We start from the raw sequence: 19,609 nt of genomic DNA on the forward strand, positions 1-19,609 counted from the left end.
ATAATTTAAGTCTTTGAAACGTAAAAGAATATGGCAATTTCTTTTTTTTATTTCATCCTCTTCCTTTCAATAAGGTTACCTTGTGAAAAATATTAACTGCAGAACTAGTCTCTTGTCTCAACTTCCGGCTTCAATTTTATTTCTAGGAATTTTTGTTTTGCACTGAAATTGGATTACAAGACAATTTTAAGATGGTTTGTTCATTTTCGTCATTACGTAGTTTAATAGCTATTTGTTTTATTGTATTATCCTTCAAAATTTAAGAACTAAATGGTTGTTTATCCTTATAGGCCTTTGTAGTTTTAAGCATTATACTTACAAGGTATACACTGGTCTGAGGAAGAGAGGGTTTTTTTCAGCATAATTTACAATTTAATTTTAAAGGATGATTCTTCTTGTTTTAGCTGTTGTTCGGAGGTCAAAAATTATATACGAAGCTAAAAGTACAAAGAAGCAATAACTTTTTCTACATTCTCTATTTAATGAATAACGATATATATATTATATATATATATATATATAATATATATATATATATATATATATATGTGTGTAAATGTGGAGGGCTTTTCTTCTCTCTTAGAAACCACACTAGAAATTGAATTGGATCGCAGCCTATGGAGCTAAGCATCTAAATCGACTTTTGCTTTCTCAATTATATATTAAACAATTACTATCCACATTTTGTTGCTAGTAACTAAATTATTTAAAATGTATTTCGGCCTTATTTGAAAGAGCTTGTGCCATAGGAAATTATGTAAGAATTCTTTCGTTTTGCCACTGAGGGTAAAGGGGTGTTTGTGAGCTAAAAAGGAGGTTCTGTGCGATTGTTTCACCTATTAAAAATATCAACTAAATCATAACCTACTTATATTGGATGATGTGGCCTTAGGTACATTACTGGGAAAGAAAAGACAATACCTTCTTAACCAGGGCTGCCTTGGATTAACCAACAACTGTGAGGTTTGTGCTTGAGTGACTTGTCGGTCGTATGTGACCAAAACACTTTACTGCTGTTCTACTTTTGTTTCTCAACCTGGGTTCATATGACCCCGATGGGGGGGGGGTCCATGCAAGCAAAATAGTAAATTGGGGATCCACAGTAGTATTTTATGGGTTCATGAAAACGTTTTGCTTTACATGTATTTATTGGAAGAAACAGCTAGATTTCTTTCTCTCTAACATTTTACAGCGTTCAGCCTACACAAGTTAGTGTGTGAAAAACAAAATAGAAATTTTGAAAGATGTATTTATGAAGCTAGTTTTTAAACATTGAATGGCTTTGTGGGTCCACCAGAATAAAATAGGTAAAAAAAAAAAAAAAAAAAGAACCTCTGTCCTAGACTTCATATTTTAAATTTTCATGATCAGGGCATTAAGCTTCCAGTTGCTGAAGATACATTGCAAACCAAACTGTGATCTAGTTTCTTTTTTATGCTCTATGCATTAAAAGTTAGTATTCAATGTTAACTGTGTTACTTCTAGACCTACTAGAAATGGCAGCGAAATATTCGTAATACACTCTACAGTTGTAAACAGATTCAGTGTCCAATAAAAAAAAGACAGGATGGATCTGGCTGGCTCAGCAAGTCCTGATCTGGGGGGCTAAACTTCGATATTTCATTATAACCCCACCGTTACCGCTTCAGTTTCTCAATCAAATTGAACTTTTGTTCTTTTACTTGTTTCATTTGATTGCAATCATGCTGGAGCACCGCCTTTAATCGAGCAAATCGTCCCCAGGACTTATTCTTTGTAAGCCTAGTACTTGTTCTATCGGTCTCTTGTCGAACCGCTAAGTTACAGGGACGTAAACACACCAACAATGGTGTCAAGCGATGATGGGGTGACAAACAGACACAAATAACATGTGTATATATATATATATATATATACATATATATACACACACACACACATAGATACATACGACGGGCTTCTTTCAGTTTCCGTCTACCAAATCCACTTACAAGACTTTAATCGGCCCGACATTTGCCCAAAGTGCCACGCAGTGGGACTGAACCCAAAACCATGTGGTTGGGAAGCAAGCTTCTTACCACACTACCTATGCGAATTCCTTTTTCTTGAGATTTTAAAAATTGTCGAGTAAATTAAATTTTTTTTTTTTTTTTTCAGAAAGTCTAATTTATCATGCGTAAACATTTTTTATATATATATTGTAAGTTTTGTACTGCGTAATCAATTTCTTTTCACTCTCATTTTAAACATCTAAAACTTTGGACCAACTTGTAAACCTCGTTTCAAGGCGGTAGCGCCATGAGAAAAACGAGGTACACATTTAATAGTGTAGATGGATTGTCATGGCTTTTGATCGAAGGTCTCTTCGTACAGGACTACACATCATCTAAAACTTCTTGCTCTCTCGCATTGCTTACTCATCCCTCCCTATTCTGATTTGACTTAATTTTTGTTCTTTTGATGTTTTCATGTCAGGTATTTTATTCTTCCGAAAATGAACGTCGCAAATATATGTTGCTAGGCCACCGAACGCCCGTCCCTCTTCTGGGAGCTCCTGGTCAGTTCTAACAGCACAGTAGAAAACTGATTTGTGTTAGACAATCTTTAGTGCTGCTGGTCATCATAGTATTTATTTATTTTTATGGTGTGCAGTACCACTTTCGCTAGGGAAGCCTTTAATAGGACCATTCAACATGCGAGAAATAACAACCAAATCCTCCTCAAATCAATTTACTGCATTTTAGAAACGAATGGGAAGGCTTGAAGTGTCGTCGTACACGTTTGATTATCAGACGTACTCAATCAGTGTTGACCTGATGCTAAAATAACAATTCTACTAATTGGGTCGTAGTTGTTTTTAATATGGTTCCCTCTGTTGCAAACATTCAAACCAGCTTCCTCTACCTTCCAGTTTGAAGTTTAATCTTGACTTTCCCTTGTAGAGTAGCCATTGTTTCTGTGAAGGTACAAGTGTTAACGATTTCCATATGAAAGTCCCCTGTGAGATAAACCCAAGGCATAGAACCCTTGGGAGGCTTCTATATCAACTGTTGCATCCCATTCTGTAACTGGTGCCCATCTGCTGTCACTGAATTTCAGCTAAGCTTCTTACAAAGATTCATGTGGAGAGAGATGCTTTTCTCTTACCCTTCTTCCACCAAAGTCTATAAAAGATCAGTGTCAGCCTGCTGGACACTGCCCTTTTCTACAGCATCTGAAGACTTATTATACCCGTTTGGCTCTTTACATACATCATATTGCTGATCTTAACAACCTACTATTACCATATATCATATTCTGCTCTGAAACACAGTTCTCATCTTCAGTATTTAACTTTCCACTGTCTTGACTACACTATATTTTGACTTCATTGGTTACTCTGGTTCAAAACCTCTCTTCACTCCTGCTGGTACTACTGCTCTCTGAAAGTGTTCCAGCCATCAGCACCAATTAATTGACTTTCTCATCCTGCATTGAGAACATCTGTATTATTTTACCTTTCTCTGAAGTCATCCTTTTTACTAACTTCAATAACACAATTCAGCACTGACACTGCTGACATAGAGACTAAATCACTTGCTATTCTAAACTTATTATCATTTATTAGTATCCTTTGACAACATTCCAAATGCCCATGACCTCTTTTTTCAATTGCAAACTTAGCCAGTACTGCACCCATCATATCATTTGACCATTTGTAATCAAAGCAACAAAGGTCAAGTCTTCCTCCTTCACAGTGCTTTTCTGCTTCCCAGTTCTGGTAATTGAAGTTAACAAACTGGTCAGAGCCCTACCAGTTTTAGGCTGACCACTTGTAATGCAAAATGTAATTAATCTCTGATTCTTTTGTAAGAGATAAGCAGGTTACTAAATACTTCTACGTAGGTGCTTCCTTTCCACATTCCTACACTGCACTGTAGCAGTACAGTCAAAGAATACTAAGTACAAGATCTACAAAATATCACTCACAACAGGGATTGTTTACCTGCTACTGCAATACCACCAAATGACCATCAAGAGATTAAAAGAGACTTTTGTGTATTTTACACCTGAGTCTTTTGGCCTTTTGCTAAGTGAGTTTCTACTAAATCTGCACAACCTTCCATCTCCTTCCCAACCAAGATATCTCTAAGCAGCTCTCCTGCTGATAAAACCCACCAAATCTGTTTTCCATTTTGCTGTTTCTATAATATACCACCCACACATAACGAAATTTTTCACGCTATTTTTTTTTCTCACTCTGCCTATCTCATCACCATATTCATACGGTTTCCATGTTTCTCTGTTTGTTCCAAAACAATACTGGTCCTGACATTTGTCTCTTTCAAACTCTCTAACAGTGCACTTATCATTAGACAGAAGCTCCTGTCATTAGACTCTTCAGTCTTTTTCTCTGCAGGGATATATCACTAAACCTGTTAGATGTAGCAGCCAAATTTCTCAAATCATACCGTACTGTTTTTCATAACCAGAAGGATACATTAGCACATTAAATAATGCCTTGTACCCCCCCCCCACCCCTTGAAAAAAAAATGTGCCAATCAAAACTGGGAAGCCTTTGCTCATAGATAGGTGTTCTCAGTCAGTGTTGATCTGGGGTTAAACAATAACATATTTTGACCATTATATTGTGTTAACACTCCATCATGCTCAAAATGTGTTCTGATTTAAAAAATTGAACTACTAAATACTATTTTTTTCCCATCCTTTCCTTCATTTCACTGTCTGCTACCTGTTCAGTGTGATGACTATTTCTCTCTCTCTCCCCATTCTTTTTCTTTCTCTCCCTCTCTCCCTTATTCTCAGTATGGCTAATGCATGATAAGGAGAGGTAATCCAGCAAAGGAAGAACACATGATATGGCACCTTAAATAGTTATTGTTTTGTTCCATGTTAGCTCTGATCAAGTAGTGCTATGATCAAGGTATTTCAGCCAAGACCTTCCCATTTTATTTTCAGACAGTATCCAAGGTTACTTCATTTAATGTGTTCTTTCCTAAGATGGTAGAAACGATTTGGTTACTATTTCTAGCTGGTTGAGCAGTCATGCACAGATTCCCTGAAATTATTAAAAATATTATTTTCTTATTGCAGACTTTGCTATTTAACTTGTATTTTATGATATAGACTTTGCTGTTTAACATTGTACACTGTCAGTAGAGATTTTATTTCTGAATTTGCACATTACACAGCTAACAGCAGTAATATCATATATTCTCTCTCTGTTTATTTTCTCTTATTCCTTTCTGTTGAAGAGTATAGGCTTGAAATGTAAAAAACTTTTTCATTTTCCTGAGCGTCAAACTAATACACCTGCTTGTTGTTCATATACCTGTCTTCATCTTTTGTTTTTTCTATAAATTTCAACTATATATATATATTATTATGTATATTATTTAACATTAAGGTTTTAATATAAATTACTTAATGAGTATAAGATTTTATTTAGATGTTTATTAAATATATAAATTAATTAATTAATAATTTGATTTAATGTATATAGATTAAATTATAGTATTTAGTATTCACTTAATGTATATTTTGTATTTAATATATATATATATATATATATATATATATATATATAATATGAGGGAATATTATTCCAAACTTACTGGGAAAAATTCAATTTAGAAATACTAAATCAAATTTCACAAAATATATATATATAAATTAGAAAAAACCCACCTTTTATTAATTCAGTAATGAAATATTAAATTATACCATCTCGAAAAATTACATCTTGTAGAAAGATTAAATATAAGATAAAACATATAACAATGATTAAAAATTGTGCAAAAAAATAAACAAAACATAAATAAATATTTACGTTTTATTTATTTTTTTGCAGAATTTTTAATCATTGTTATGTTTTATCTTATATTTAATCTTTCTATAATATGTAATTTTTCTAAATGGTATAATTTACTTTTTCATTATTGAATTGATAAAAGGTGTTTTTTTTTCTAATTTATATATATATATATATAAATTGGCACGTAAAAAGCACCCACTACACTCACGGAGTGGTTGGCGTTAGGAAGGGCATCCAGCTGTAGAAACATTGCCAGATTAGACTGGAGCCTGGTGCAGCCTTCTGGCTTCCCAGAACCCCGGTCGAACCGTCCAACCCATGCTAGCATGGAGAACGGACGTTAAACGACGATGATGATGATGATATATGAATGAAGCTATTTCAAAAGTACATATATCAGGTCATCCCATAAGTTCTGTCTGATTTTACTTTTTTTTAAATTGAATGAAATTTAATAGTATTTTAGAATGTCTAATGGAATTAAAAATTATTTTTATGCATTTGTGTACATTTAAACTAATTAAATATTATTTTACAGAATAATAGAATTAAAATATCTTTGATTAAAACGCTTTCTAACATGAAAATATCCAAAGAGTATTTGAGGCATATAATGCTTTATGAGTACAAAAAAGGAAACTCTGCAGCTGAAACGACTCGAAACATACACTCAGTTTATGGAAAAGAATGTTTGAATGAAAGAACTTGCAGAAGATGGTTTGCAAAATTCAGAAGTGGAGATTTCAGCCTTGAAGATGAAGATCGAACAGGACATCCAGTTGAGTTTGATAAGCTCCTTGAGGCATTACTTGAAGAAAATCCTGCATTGTCAGTTGAAGAATTGGCAATAAAGCTTAGTTCAAACCATACAACTGTTCATCATCATCTAAACAACTTGGAATGGTTTCTAAACTTGGAAAATGGGTGCCTCATGAATTGTCTGAAAGCAACTGCAAATCCTGAGTTGACATCTGCTCTTCTCTCCATTCTCACAAACTCATTTCACCCTTTTTGGATAGGCTAGTGACTGGTGACGAAAAATGGATTTTCTATCGAAATGTTAAACATCATGAACAGTGGCTTGGTAAAAGGGAAAAAGTTCAACCACAACAGAGAAGGAACTTCATGGAAAAAAGGTTCTTCTCTCTATCTGGTGGGATTGCAAAGGAGTAATTCACTTTGAATTGTTACCACCTAATGCAACAATTAATGCTCAAGTCTACTGTCAGCAATTAGAGCGTTTGAACCAAGCTTTGAAGAAAAAAAGACCCGCTTTAGTGAATCGAAAAGGAGTGATGTTTCATCAGAACAATGCGCGACCCCACACTGCAAAGATCACATCACAGAAGATCGAAGAGCTTGGCTGGGAAAAAATTTCTCATCCACCTTACTCTTCTGAGCTTGTTCTTTCAGACTATCATTTGTTTCGTAGTTTACAGAATTATTTGGGGGACATAACTTTCACAAGCCAGGAGGTGGTCGAAACTGACATTTCAGAGTTCTTCGCTATAGATAATCAGGGAAAGTACATTGATGATTAAATTTCAATTAACTATAACATTCGATCACTTGTTTTCTTTATTCAAAATTCGGACAGAACTTATGGGATGACCTGATACAAACTAATGTGTTGTCAATGGTCTTTAAACATTATATGGGATATTTTCATCACATCAAGAGTTGCAAGCCTAGTTTGACAGTTGAGTTTTAATCATTAAGTGAGAAGTACTGGCTGCAATTGAACAGAAAACATTTAGAATGTATGCAAATGCTATACTCCTTGTGGATGTAGCTATTAAGCAAAGCCTATAATTTAGCTAATGGTCACCAGACAAGCCAAAACAGTATGGTTTAGTCAAGTGCTGACTATTTGTAAAAAAATGTTAACAAAGCACTTACAGCACAAACAATTGCCATTTGACTTACTGAACTGTGACAAAAGCTGTAAGTGTTTTTGTAACTTGAATGCTATTTTATGGAAGTAATGTGTTGTCAAACCAGGTCTGCAACACAGGTATGATGGAAGTACTCCATACATAATGTCCTTATGCACTGTGTATGTGTATCCATGTGTGTATGTATATAGATGTGTGTGTATTGTAAATAGTTTGCATATCTTGTAAGCTGTATACAGTAATATACTGGAATTTTTGCTGTTTATATAAGAAACGTTTTTCACTGCCATGAAGAATATAAAATCTTACCCAAACAGTATCTACAATAGATTTAGTGATAGTGATCCAAGAATCAGTTGTATTTATCTTCCCTTTAGTTTCCTGAGCATTAGCATCACGCCTTAAGAAAAAGCCATACAGCTGCACCCACTCCACTATACTCTGAACCAGTGTGGAAGCACATACATGATCACTTGACCTGTTAGAAATAGCAACCAAATTTTCATGAACACTTTATTACTAAATTTAATAAAGGAAGGGTACATAATGTCTATATAAAAGACAAGATGGTCATGGTTGAAATACCTTTGATCATAGATTGGCTTGGTCAATACAAACATGAGTTAAAGTAAAGAACAACAACCATACTTCTTACGAGGGGTGTATGAAAAATTTTGAGCCTAACCTAGAAACGGGGCTGCTATATAGCTGAAACAATTTTTTTTGGTAAGTACAGTCTTTTCGGAGTATTCTTGCTCATTTTCATGATTCTGATATTTTAATTTTTTTTGTTACAGATTTTTGAATAAACAAGCTTCAAGTTTACAAGGAAAATGGAGAAAACTGAGTATTGAAAGTACCGTCATTTGAAAGGCATGGCTCCATCAGAAATCCATGAAGATATGGTGAGAACCTTAACAGACAATGCTCCTTCATATGCAACAGTCAAACGCTGGGTAAATGAATTCAAGCGTGGCAGGGAGAGTGTGGAAGTTGATCCCAGACCAGGGAGACCTCCAACTGCAACCACCAAGGACCTTGCTCTTAGTATGATAATGCAAGATCGTTGAATATCATATCGTCAGATAGCCGAGAGACTGAGCATTTCAACTGAAAGTGCAGACAACATTGTGACAAAAGAACTTGGTTTCTGCAAGGTGGGTCCCTCGCCTTTTGACTCCTGAACAGAAACGCACCAGACGCACTTTGTCCACGAGCAATCTGGAACTGTTTGAAGCCGATGAAGAGAATTTTCTTGCTCATTTCATTACTATGGACGAAAGTTGGGTTCATCACTACCAGCCTGAAACCAAAGAACAGTCAAAGCAGTGGAAGCACACATCTTCTCCTACCCCAAAGAAGGCCAGGTTCATTCCTTCAGCTGGCAAGGTCATGGCGTCCGTTTTTTTTGGATTCTCAAAGTGTCTTGTTGATCGATTACCTCGAAAAGGGTCACACCACGACAGGGCTGTATTCTCAGCTACCGAAGCGCCTCCGAGAAGCAATCAAAGAAAAAAGGCCAGGAATGCTCACCAGAGGAGTCCTTTTTCATCACGACAATGCTCCAGCACAAACCTCAGTGGTTGCCATGGCAACAATTCGTGATTGTGGATACGAACTTGTTCCCCATCCGCCTTATTCGCCAGACTTAGCCCCCTCTGACTTTCATCTATTTCCAAAAATTAAAAAAGCCCTGGCTGGTTGCCATTTTGCCAGTGACAATGATGTCACAAACGCTGTAGGATGTTTCTTGGAGTCTCAAACAAAAGAGTTCTTCTGCGCCGGGATAATGGCACTTCAGCACCGCTGGAGAAAGTGTTCAGTCATCGAGAGGTGACTATGTTGAAAAATAAATCATCAGAAGTCTTCTGATGATTTATTTTTATACCATGTCTTATACCATGTTTTGTTTTTTTGAGGCTCAAGACTTTTCATACACCCCTCGTACATTGACTGTTTTTTAAATTTTATACACATATGTACAATGTGATATATGTATTATATACACACACTGTTCTCATCCTCATATGTAAATGTGTTTTTTTTTTCTCTCATTGTAGTCTCACACCATCATGTTAATTCAACCTAATCCTAAACCAGAAACTCGAACTTATTCAGACTATGAATCCCTGACTGATTGCCTTGAAGGTTTGTATATTGCAATATTTTCTCTTTATGTTCCAAATTTGAATCCTACCAACGTAGATTTTGTTCTTCATCCTTCTTGGGTTGATAAAATAAGTACCAGTGAAGTACTGAGTTCAATTTAATCAACTGTTTTTCTCCTTCGTCCTCAAATTGTGGTCTTGTGTTAGAATTTAGTATTGATTTCAAATTTTGGCACAAGACCAGCAATTCCAGGGGTTGGAGTTTAGTCAGTTACATTGATTCCAGTGCTCAACTGGTACTTATTTTATCCACCCTGAAAGGATGAAAGGCAATATTAGCCTCAGAATTTGAACTCAGAACATATGGACAGATGAAATGCTGCTAAGCATTTTGCCCAGCATGCTAATGATTCGGCTTGCTCACCGCTTTACTTTGGAATTTAAATATGATATAACTATATTTTTATTCATCCATTTATTTTTATGTTCATGTTATCCATACCAGCATAGGGTACATGTGTATTTTATTGAGGCATTTACAACTAGATGCCCTTCTTTAATCCTCAGCTGTTTTACATGAAAGGGACATCTTATTCCATGTGTTTATGAAGGTGCAAAGCCAGCAGATGACTTGTGGAGGAGGAAAATAATAACATCATCATTATATACAGCTTCCCCTTTTTGGAGAAGCATATATGTAAATAAACACACCAACTTACATATTCGATAGGCTTTTTACAGTTTCCTTCTGTTAAATCCATTCACAAAGCTTTTGTCAGCCTAAGGCTCTATTAGAAATCACTTGCCCTAAGTGCTACGAAGTGAGGCTTGAATCCAAAACCAGTTGATTGGGAAGTGAACTTTTTAACATACAACCATGCCCGTATCCATATTCCTCTCTAAATGGTGTTAGGAAGGACGTCCAACCATAAAAACCATGCCGAAAATGACAGATGTTTGGTGTAGTGTTCTGCATGGCCAGCTCCTGACAAACTACCCAACCCATGCCAGCATGGAAGGTGTTGTGTTCTTGAGCAAAGCACTTCATTTTTACATTGCTCTGCATCATTTCGACATGTGGCACCCATTACACCTGTAGAGGTAATCTTGATCTGATGGCAGGAGTGAGCTAATGTCTTCACTAACATTTGATCACTATAAACAAATCATCTGTGTGATTGTTCAGTAAGAAATTGTCGAACTCTCACACATCATCTAACAAGGGAGATTCCTTTATATGTGTGTGTGTGTATCATCATCATCATCGTTTAACGTCCGTTTTCCACGCTAGCACGGGTTGGACAGTTTGACCGGGGTCTGGGAAGCCAGAGGCCTCTCCAGGCTCCAGTCTGATCTGGCAGAGTTTCTACGGCTGGATGCCCTTCCTAACGCCAACCACTCCGCGAGTGGATTGGGTGCTTTTTACGTGCCACCTGCACAGGGGCCGGGGGTTCCGGCATCGGTCACGATTGGTTCGAGCTTTTTCTAGAGTTGAGTTGGGGGGGGGTCTAGCTGAGAAAGGTTCCACCAGTGGAAAGAGAGGGAGAGATAGTGGGGGGGTGCAGGTAATAAAGGGAAGCACCAGTGGGGAAGGTTGGGTAAGGAGGAACGATGACAAGGAAAGGGTTGGTGCAGAAGAAATAAAAACGTAGGATATCACGAGACGGGGAGGGGGACTGGAAGGAGATGGTCGGATTGAGGCAGTGCCAGATTCTAAACAGGAGGTAACATAAGATCAGTGGGGCAGTTAATGAGCTGCGGTGCTAGCAGCTTGACTTGGTGGGGGGAAGGGGTAGTACACAGTGAAAGCATATGTGAAGGAGGGGTAGGAGGGAGAGACACACGCAATGGTGGTGGGGGAGGAGGAGGGCATATCCGGTGTAGATGGTGAGAAGTGTTTACCGGTATTGGTGGTGAGAAGTGTTCACCGGTATTGGTGGTGAGAAGTGTTCACCGGTATTGGTGGTGGGGGTGAGAAGTGTTCACCGGTATTGGGGGTGAGAAGTGTTCACCGGTATTGGTGGTGGGGGTGAGAAGTGTTCACCGGTATTGGTGGGAGGGCGGGGGCACCGCCGAATGGCGGAAAAGATGCAAATTAAGGATTGAAGGATTAAAGGGTTAAATTTCATAGAGAAAAGATAGGAAAAACGAAGCAGTTATTGTATGAGTACAGACGTTTAACAATAGTAACGAATGAGGTACGAAAGATAATGGGATAAAATGTTTTTGCAACTTGCTGCGAATATGAAAGCCGGAAGCCGCTGTTGGAGAAGAAAGGAAGTCTAAAAATTGGGAACCGTAAATCGTAATGGCGACTAAGAAGAAGAAGAAGAAGAAGAAAAGAAGAAGACGAATGGCGGAAAAGATGGAAATTAAGGATTGAAGGATTAAAGGGTTAAATTTCGTAGAGAAAAGATAGGAAAAACGAAGCAGTTATTGTATGAGTACAGACGTTTAACAATAGTAACGAATGAGGTACGAAAGATAATGGGATAAAATGTTTTTGCAACTTGCTGCGAATATGAAAGCCGGAAGCCGCTGTTGGAGAAGAAAGGAAGTCTAAAAATTGGGAACCGTAAATTGTATATATATATATATATATATATATATATATATATATATATATATATATATATTATATATATAAACGGCAGTTTGTCTGTCTGTGTGGTTGTACCCTCCCCCTGACCACGGCTTTCAACTGATTCTGATGAAACTTGACACACACATAGCCCAATGTCATAATTCAAAACTAAGGCAGTGAAAATTTTGAAAAGTTCCCCCAGTTCTGAAAAAAATCGATAAATTCGACATTGGCTTGAGAACCTAAGCTTTTTATATGCAACACATTTTCTGTCTAAGGGACACAACTCGACCATTTTATCGCCCAAAGGGACAGCTAGGAACATCGTATACACATGCGCCATCGTTCCCTAGAGGGAAAGGACTAGATTGGGATTAGTCGTTGCCTACTAGGGGGCTCTTACATACCCGGGCAACGCCGGGCTATGCTGCTAGCATATATATATATATATATATATATTAACACACTGACTACTTAATAAAGTTATTATTATTATTATTATTATTAAAATTATAAGTCATATATCAGCAAAGTTATGGAATGGATAGTTAGAGGGAAACTAATTGCATTCCTTGAAGAAAATAACTTGTTGAGTGATACCCAGCATGGCTTTCAACCAGGTAGGAGCTGCCTGACCCAGCTCTTACAACATTATGACTGAGTGTTGAAGCAGTTACTCAACAACTCAAATGTGAATGTAATATACCTTGATTTTACAAAAGCTTTTTGACAAAGTGGATCATGGTATGATATGCCACAAACTGTGTGATCTTGGCATAGCTGGAAAACTTGGAAAGTGGTTACATGGCTTTCTGAAAGATAGGAGTCAGGCAGTAGTGACTAATGTAGCCACCTCTATGAACACACAAATAGTGAGTGGTGTTCCATTGGGCACTGTCTTGGGACCACTGCTTTTTATAGTGGCCCTCAAGTGCCCGGATAGCCACCCTTGCAAGCTATATAGATGATACGAAAGTCTCGCAGAAAATACAGAACCCCAGCGATGTTGCACACCTGCTACAGGAGTTGGACTCAATTTACAGATGGGCTGAGGATAATAATATGCAGTTTAATGCTGAAAAATTCCAAGGCCTGCACTACCAGTATCCAAAACTGAATATGAAACTTACAGAGTACACTGGTCCACAGGGAATTTCAATCCCATAGCCTAAATCAGTGAGGGACCTAGGTATAGACATGAGTGATGATACCTCTTTCCAAGTGCACATTACCAGGTTGTTGGGGCAAGTGAAATCGAAATCAAATTCGATAACTGGCATCTGTGCTAGTGGAGCGCTAAGAGCACCATCTGAGCTTGTTAGTTGCCAGGGCTGCTGACTGGCTGTGGTGCTGGTGGCACATAAAAAGCACCATTTGAGCGAGATTATTACCAGCATTGCTTTACTGACATGTGAGAAACAACATTTGAGTGAGGAGGTTGCCAGTGCCGCTGGACTGACTCTTGTGCAGGTGGTACGTAAGAAACACCATTTGAGCATGGCCATTGCCAGTACCATCTGACTGGCTTTCGTACCGGTGGCACATAAAGTACCTAGCTGTAGAAATTCTGCCAGATCAGATTGGAGCCTGGTGCAACCATCTGGCTCGCCAGTCCTCAGTCAAACCGTCCAACCCATGCCAGCATGCAAAGCGGACATTAAACGATGATGATATAGATGTGTGTGTGTGTATATATATATATATATATATATATATATATATATATATATATATATATGCATATAAATATATATATGCATATAAATATTTATATATATATACATATATATATATATATATTGTTTCCCATGCCCATTTGGAGTGTTGGGCTATCACAGCAGCTGCCTTATACTGCATATATTGAGCTCGGCATCAAGGGGTAGGTTGTAGGTGATGGTAGAGCCAAGATAGGTAAACTTCTCCACCTCCTGTAGTCTGTGGTCTCCAATATGTATGTTTGGGATGTCCGATGTAGCCTGACCCATGATATTGGTCTTCTTGAGGCTGATAACTAAGCCAAAGTTGCTACATGCTTGCTCAAAACAGTTGATGAGCCTTTGCAGGGCTTCTTCTGTGTGATACCAGAGCAGCATCATCAGCAAATAGCATCTCCTTGATCAGGATGCTTCTGATTTTGGTCTTGGCATGCAGACGCAAGAGATTGAACAGTTTCCCATCACTTCTACTGTGCAGAAACACTCCATCATCTGATGTCTAAAGGCATGTGACAGCAACAGCAAGAAGAAGATGCCAAATAATGTAGGAGCAAGGACACAACCTTGCTTTACCCCGTTTTTTATTTTGAAGGCATGTAACAACAATAAGCTGACCAAGACCACAAAAATGAAGATTTACCAGGCATGTGTACTTAGCACTCTACTGTATGGAAGTGAGACTTGGACGCCATACACATGCCAAGAGCGTCACCTACACTGCCTCCGGAAAATCCTTGGCATCAAATGGCAGAATCATGTCCTCAAGCAATCAGGAATACCATGTATGTCTGCACTCCTCACACAATGACATATGAGATGGCTTAGACATGTTAGCCGTATGGAAGATGGCAGAATCTCCAAGGACATACTTTCCGGAGAGCTTGCTGGGGGCACTAGGTCTGTGGGAAGACCATTCTTACGATACAAGGATATTTGCAAAAGGGACAGGAAGGCCTGCGACATCAACAGGGAAGCAGTTGCCGGCAACAGTGGAGATAGGCGATATACCGTAAAAGAGGGAACACAAAGGAGGGAGAGAGGAGAAATGGAAAGACAAGAAACTATGTCATTACAACCAGTCAGGCAAAGTCTTCGCTACATTTGCGGCACTTGCCAGAGGGAGTGTTTGTCCAGGATAGGACTACACTGCCACAGCAGGAGATATATTAGGACATGAAATGTAAAAGCCAGACTAGATTATTTTAACCGCAACTCCATTGTCTCCCAAGACAAAAAGGATGCCAACAACAACATATATATAAATATATACATATATATAAATGCATATATATATATATATACACATACATATATATAGCTATATATATACACATACATATGTATGTATATTATTTATATTATTATATGATTGAGCGCTATGCATCCTTTTCCAAGTAAGTTTTATCTTAATAATTCTGATGCACACTCTATCTTTTTACTCTTTCATTTTTCTTTCTCTCTCTTATTCTTTTACCTCCTCTTCTCCCAGTACTCTTTCCTATTTTTTCTCTCTTCCTTTCTCCCCATCTGGTTTTTTTTTTCTCACTTATCCTATCTCCAATTTTTTCCTCTCCCCTTCACAGTTCTCTGACTGTCACACTCTCTCCCTCAATCTTTCCCCGTTGCTCACGTGACTCCCACATGACCATCAGCCATTTGTCTTCTCCTAACTTGTGCTTCTTTCTTTCTCTCCATTGTACCTCGAGCCTAGGAAGACATGTTCTTATCTGTTTTCTGTCCAAGCTTGATTTACGCATTCGCCACCACAAACTCGTTTAGGCGTAGCAGCCCTTCCTGTTTCTGTTGCCAATTTTGACTCTCTGCAGAATCCCAAATTTTATTTAATTTGCTTTGCGGGAGTAACTGTTTTATTGCAAGCGTATCTTGTTGTTAAATGCTCGAAATACAAGAGTAGATAAACAGCCAACAACTGATGAAGTGTCGTTTTTTTGTGTTGTTTGTTTGGTTTTCCATTTGTGTCTTTCGTTGTTCCAAAAAATAGTTCATATTCCATGTACTCGTACTTCGTATTTTTTGATGTACATGTATTGTGACATCCTGTGCCTACATTTGCACATATATATATGTATGTATATATGCATATATATATATATAATATATATATATATATATATATATATATTAGTTGTAAAGTCAATGAACAGGTTGTGGTCTCAAAGCGAGGAAAATATTTTGGCAAATAAAATTTAAATGTTGAAGTGAATCTAACGGATTTTGTATGCTTCTTAACTGGCTTATAAACACCTTTCATGCTGCAATTGTTTTTGTTCCAGCACACAATCTGAGATCAGATCACTTGCTATGCAAGTACATCTCAGTTATATTATTATTATTATATATATATACTTCTATAACAGATATAATGGGATACTTGGTAGATCTGTTCGGTCTTACTGTCATGGAAAAACTGACAGTAACCTCATGATGGCAGTAGTAGTACAATCCATATATTGTTTCACTGAATTGTAATTTTTTTTTAATGGCTTAATGAGGAGTCTCAGTGATTAAAGAGGGAAGTTATCTTCACACTGGAGGCCTGGCCTGAATGCTTGCAGCAAAGAGGATTTTGCTAAAGGCACCCAAGAGCCTTGTGAAGGACTTCCACACAGCTAAATTTCATTCCCGGCCAAAGCTATGATAGTAAACACTTGTCCAAGCTGTTGTGAAGTGAACTTAAGTACAAAACCATATCTATAGCTAGACAACATGAAAAGAACATCACTTTTTATTACCTCAATGATGGACATTATTGTCTTGAGCCCGAGTTTTGAAAGAACTTTTACATTACATGCTGTGCTCAGTGTTTTACATTTTCAAGCAGTGATGATATTTAAAATGTGCAATTTACAGAAACAAAAGCATACACTGTTAGACAATGTGAATAAAAAAGCAGTACATTTAACAGAATAATGTGAATGCTAAAGGGTTAAGTATTTTTCTTTTTTGTTATCTTTCAATTCTTAGCATGAAATTATATTGGGTCATCCCATAAATAATGCAGTTTTTTCAATTGCATGGACCAAAAGTCAGAGGGGCACAGGATAAACTACCTGCATCAACTTGTTATAAAAGCAGGTAGTTTTACCTTGTCCTTACTCTTAGTGCAAATTTTGAAAAGTGTAGTTCGATTTTAAGTTTTTTTTTTTTCAAAGCTATAATGAAAGTGACAAAGGAGCATATTTTGCTTTATGAGCTCAATAAAGGCAACAATGTAATGGAAAGTGCAAGGAATATTAATGCAGTATATGGGGATCGAACAGTAAGCATAAGCCAGTGTCAACAGTGAAGCCAGAAACTACAGCCTAGAAGATGAGCCTCGTCTTGGAAGGTCTGTAGAATTTGACGAGGACATCCTGCAAACCCTGATGGAACAAAATCCCATTGAAACTGTTGAGGAACTAACAGAGAAGCTTGGATCTGGTCATTTAAGTCAATGCTAAAAGAAAATTGACTATCTTTGGTTTCAAGACGAAAGGTGTTCTTCCATCAGGATAATGCTTGGCTACTTAAGCAAGGATGATATTCCAAAGGCTGAGGCAGTTTGAATGGGTAACTATGCCCCACCCACCATATTTGCCGGACTCTGCAGTCTTCAAAGTCATTTGGATGGAAAAAATATGAATTCTGTAGATGAAGTCAGAGCAGTACTTGGAGTATTTTTCATGACGGATAAATGAATTTTGAAAGAAGTGTCTTGCAAGTCTACCAGGGAGATGAAAGAGCTTTGTAGAAAATGGAGAGTATATTTTAGATTAGAAAAGAAGCTTATCTTAATTTTGAAAAATAAAAGAAAAACTGCATTATTTACGGGATGACCCAATATTATTGCTATAGAGCCATTTGGAATCAGTTCACTCCTATGGCTAACAGTTTCAAGATTGTTTTTTACTTCTCTGAGGAAGATTGACTAAATATATTGTTTGTTTGTAGGAATTTGCAAAATCTATGAAGAACATCTGAAGAGGATGAACCCAGCTTGTCCTTCCATCACATATGATATTAGTCAGTTGTTTGATTTTATTGATGAACTCACTGATCTGTCATGTCTTGTGTAAGTACTTCCAAACTTCATATTGCTTTATATATATAATTACACACGCACAAACCTACAGCCTCTGCCCTACAGTTTTTAAACTGCCTTTGGATAATGTAGTGCAAGATACACTGACCCAGAGGTAAAAAAATAGTAACAGCTGTATGCCCTTCTCAATCAGGACTTAACTGGAGTTAAATAAGCATATTCATTGCAAATTCTTTAAAACAATTATGAAGTTTTTATTAACATGTCTTTTTTATGTCTGACTATTATCACACTTTGTTTAATTGCAAAGGATTTTGACTACAGGTGATTCTTTTAAAGAAATAGTGAATTTTGTTTTATAAAATAGAAAATTTTATTTGGGATTTTAAAAATAAAGTTAACAAAATTTTCTTCTTACAAAACCTAAAAGGTTAAATTTTTTTTCTTTCATCAGATTCCAAAAATCTACTGGGACTTATGTTCCACACAACAAAGAGTGGATGAAGGAGAAAATCTATATAATGCTGCGGAAACAAGCTGGATCAGGTTAAAGCAAGCAGAACCACACTATCTCTCTTCATTTTTATTTCATCATTTTTTTTTTTAAACAAATGAAAAAATTTATTCTGCAGTTAGGCAACTATTTAACATTTAGATACCTTTGTCATATTGACCATTTTTCATATCTTAGCTATGTCATATTTTTATGATAACTAACATCTCAAATATCATGTTAATTCATGGCTTTGATTGGTTCTATGAAAGTCAGGCCTCATATAAAAGAAAACTTTGATATTGAGAGATATTTGCCTCTTTTGGAATTAAATAGCAAATAAATATTTTTTAATAAGACTAAAATGTATTGCTATGGTGAAGCTGTCCAGCAGAAATCTCAGCAATGCATGGCAAATATCCTTAATATTGTTATAAGGTGTGTATCAGTTTGTGGAATTTTTGACATCCATCTGGAAATATTTTGTAAACAGTCTGTTCCCATCTCTTACATTTCATGTTTCCATAACAATGGATGATTATTTTAAATTTACAAAAAACTCCATGTTTAAAAAATATCTGAATAAAAGTATTTCTAAAATATTTTGTGATCACTTGACTCATTAAATACTTTCCCATATAACAGAACTGCAATTGTACACCGAATCATTTTAGTACCCCAAAAATCATGTAGTAGCTATGAAAGAAAGCAAAACTAGCATGGTATGTATTGAGCAAAAACAAAAGATGGAATAGAGGAAGGTTAAATATTAAGATTTTGGGTCAACTTAAATTTGATGACAACTTCAAAAGTTAGAACTTTGGTAAGGAGTATACCAGAAGATACTATCTCACTCCAAGTCTTCACTTGGAGTGAGATGGTTTACTAAAGCTTGCTTTGAGGTCCACTTGTGCAACAATATAGAATAATTTGCATGAAAGTGTAGCAATAGTGGAAAATTAATATTAGTCTATTTTG

At 36.7% G+C, this 19,609-nt stretch overlaps 1 protein-coding gene across 2 annotated transcripts; it reads left to right on the forward strand.

Annotated features, from left to right (window-relative positions):
* Window positions 1-65: 65 nt before the first annotated feature.
* On the forward strand, window positions 66-19,233 carry LOC115217021 (enhancer of rudimentary homolog). 2 transcript variants are annotated; one of them, XM_029786555.2, is made up of 5 exons: window positions 155-194; window positions 8,487-8,594; window positions 9,750-9,837; window positions 18,048-18,168; window positions 18,593-19,233. In XM_029786555.2, exons 2-5 carry the CDS (start codon window positions 8,565-8,567, stop codon window positions 18,687-18,689), a joined length of 336 nt encoding a protein of 111 aa, XP_029642415.1. In that variant the 5' UTR covers window positions 155-194; window positions 8,487-8,564; the 3' UTR covers window positions 18,690-19,233. The 2 variants fall into 2 exon arrangements, with proteins under 2 accessions (XP_029642416.1, XP_029642415.1); XM_029786556.2 differs by lacking the exon at window positions 8,487-8,594 and having other exon boundaries at window positions 66-194.
* The last annotated feature ends 376 nt before the right edge of the window (window positions 19,234-19,609 follow it).

Source organism: Octopus sinensis, linkage group LG11 (assembly GCF_006345805.1).
Source record: "Octopus sinensis linkage group LG11, ASM634580v1, whole genome shotgun sequence".
NCBI lineage: Eukaryota > Metazoa > Mollusca > Cephalopoda > Octopoda > Octopodidae > Octopus > Octopus sinensis.

Excerpts from the sequence above, each read along its gene's own strand:
- LOC115217021 (XM_029786555.2), top strand. The coding sequence starts at position 8,565 with ATGGCTCCATCAGAAATCCATGAAGATATG. Across the intron at positions 8,595-9,749 it reads CAGAAATCCATGAAGATATG|TCTCACACCATCATGTTAAT; the intron begins GTGAGAACCTTA and ends CTCTCATTGTAG. Across the intron at positions 9,838-18,047 it reads CCTGACTGATTGCCTTGAAG|GAATTTGCAAAATCTATGAA; the intron begins GTTTGTATATTG and ends GTTTGTTTGTAG.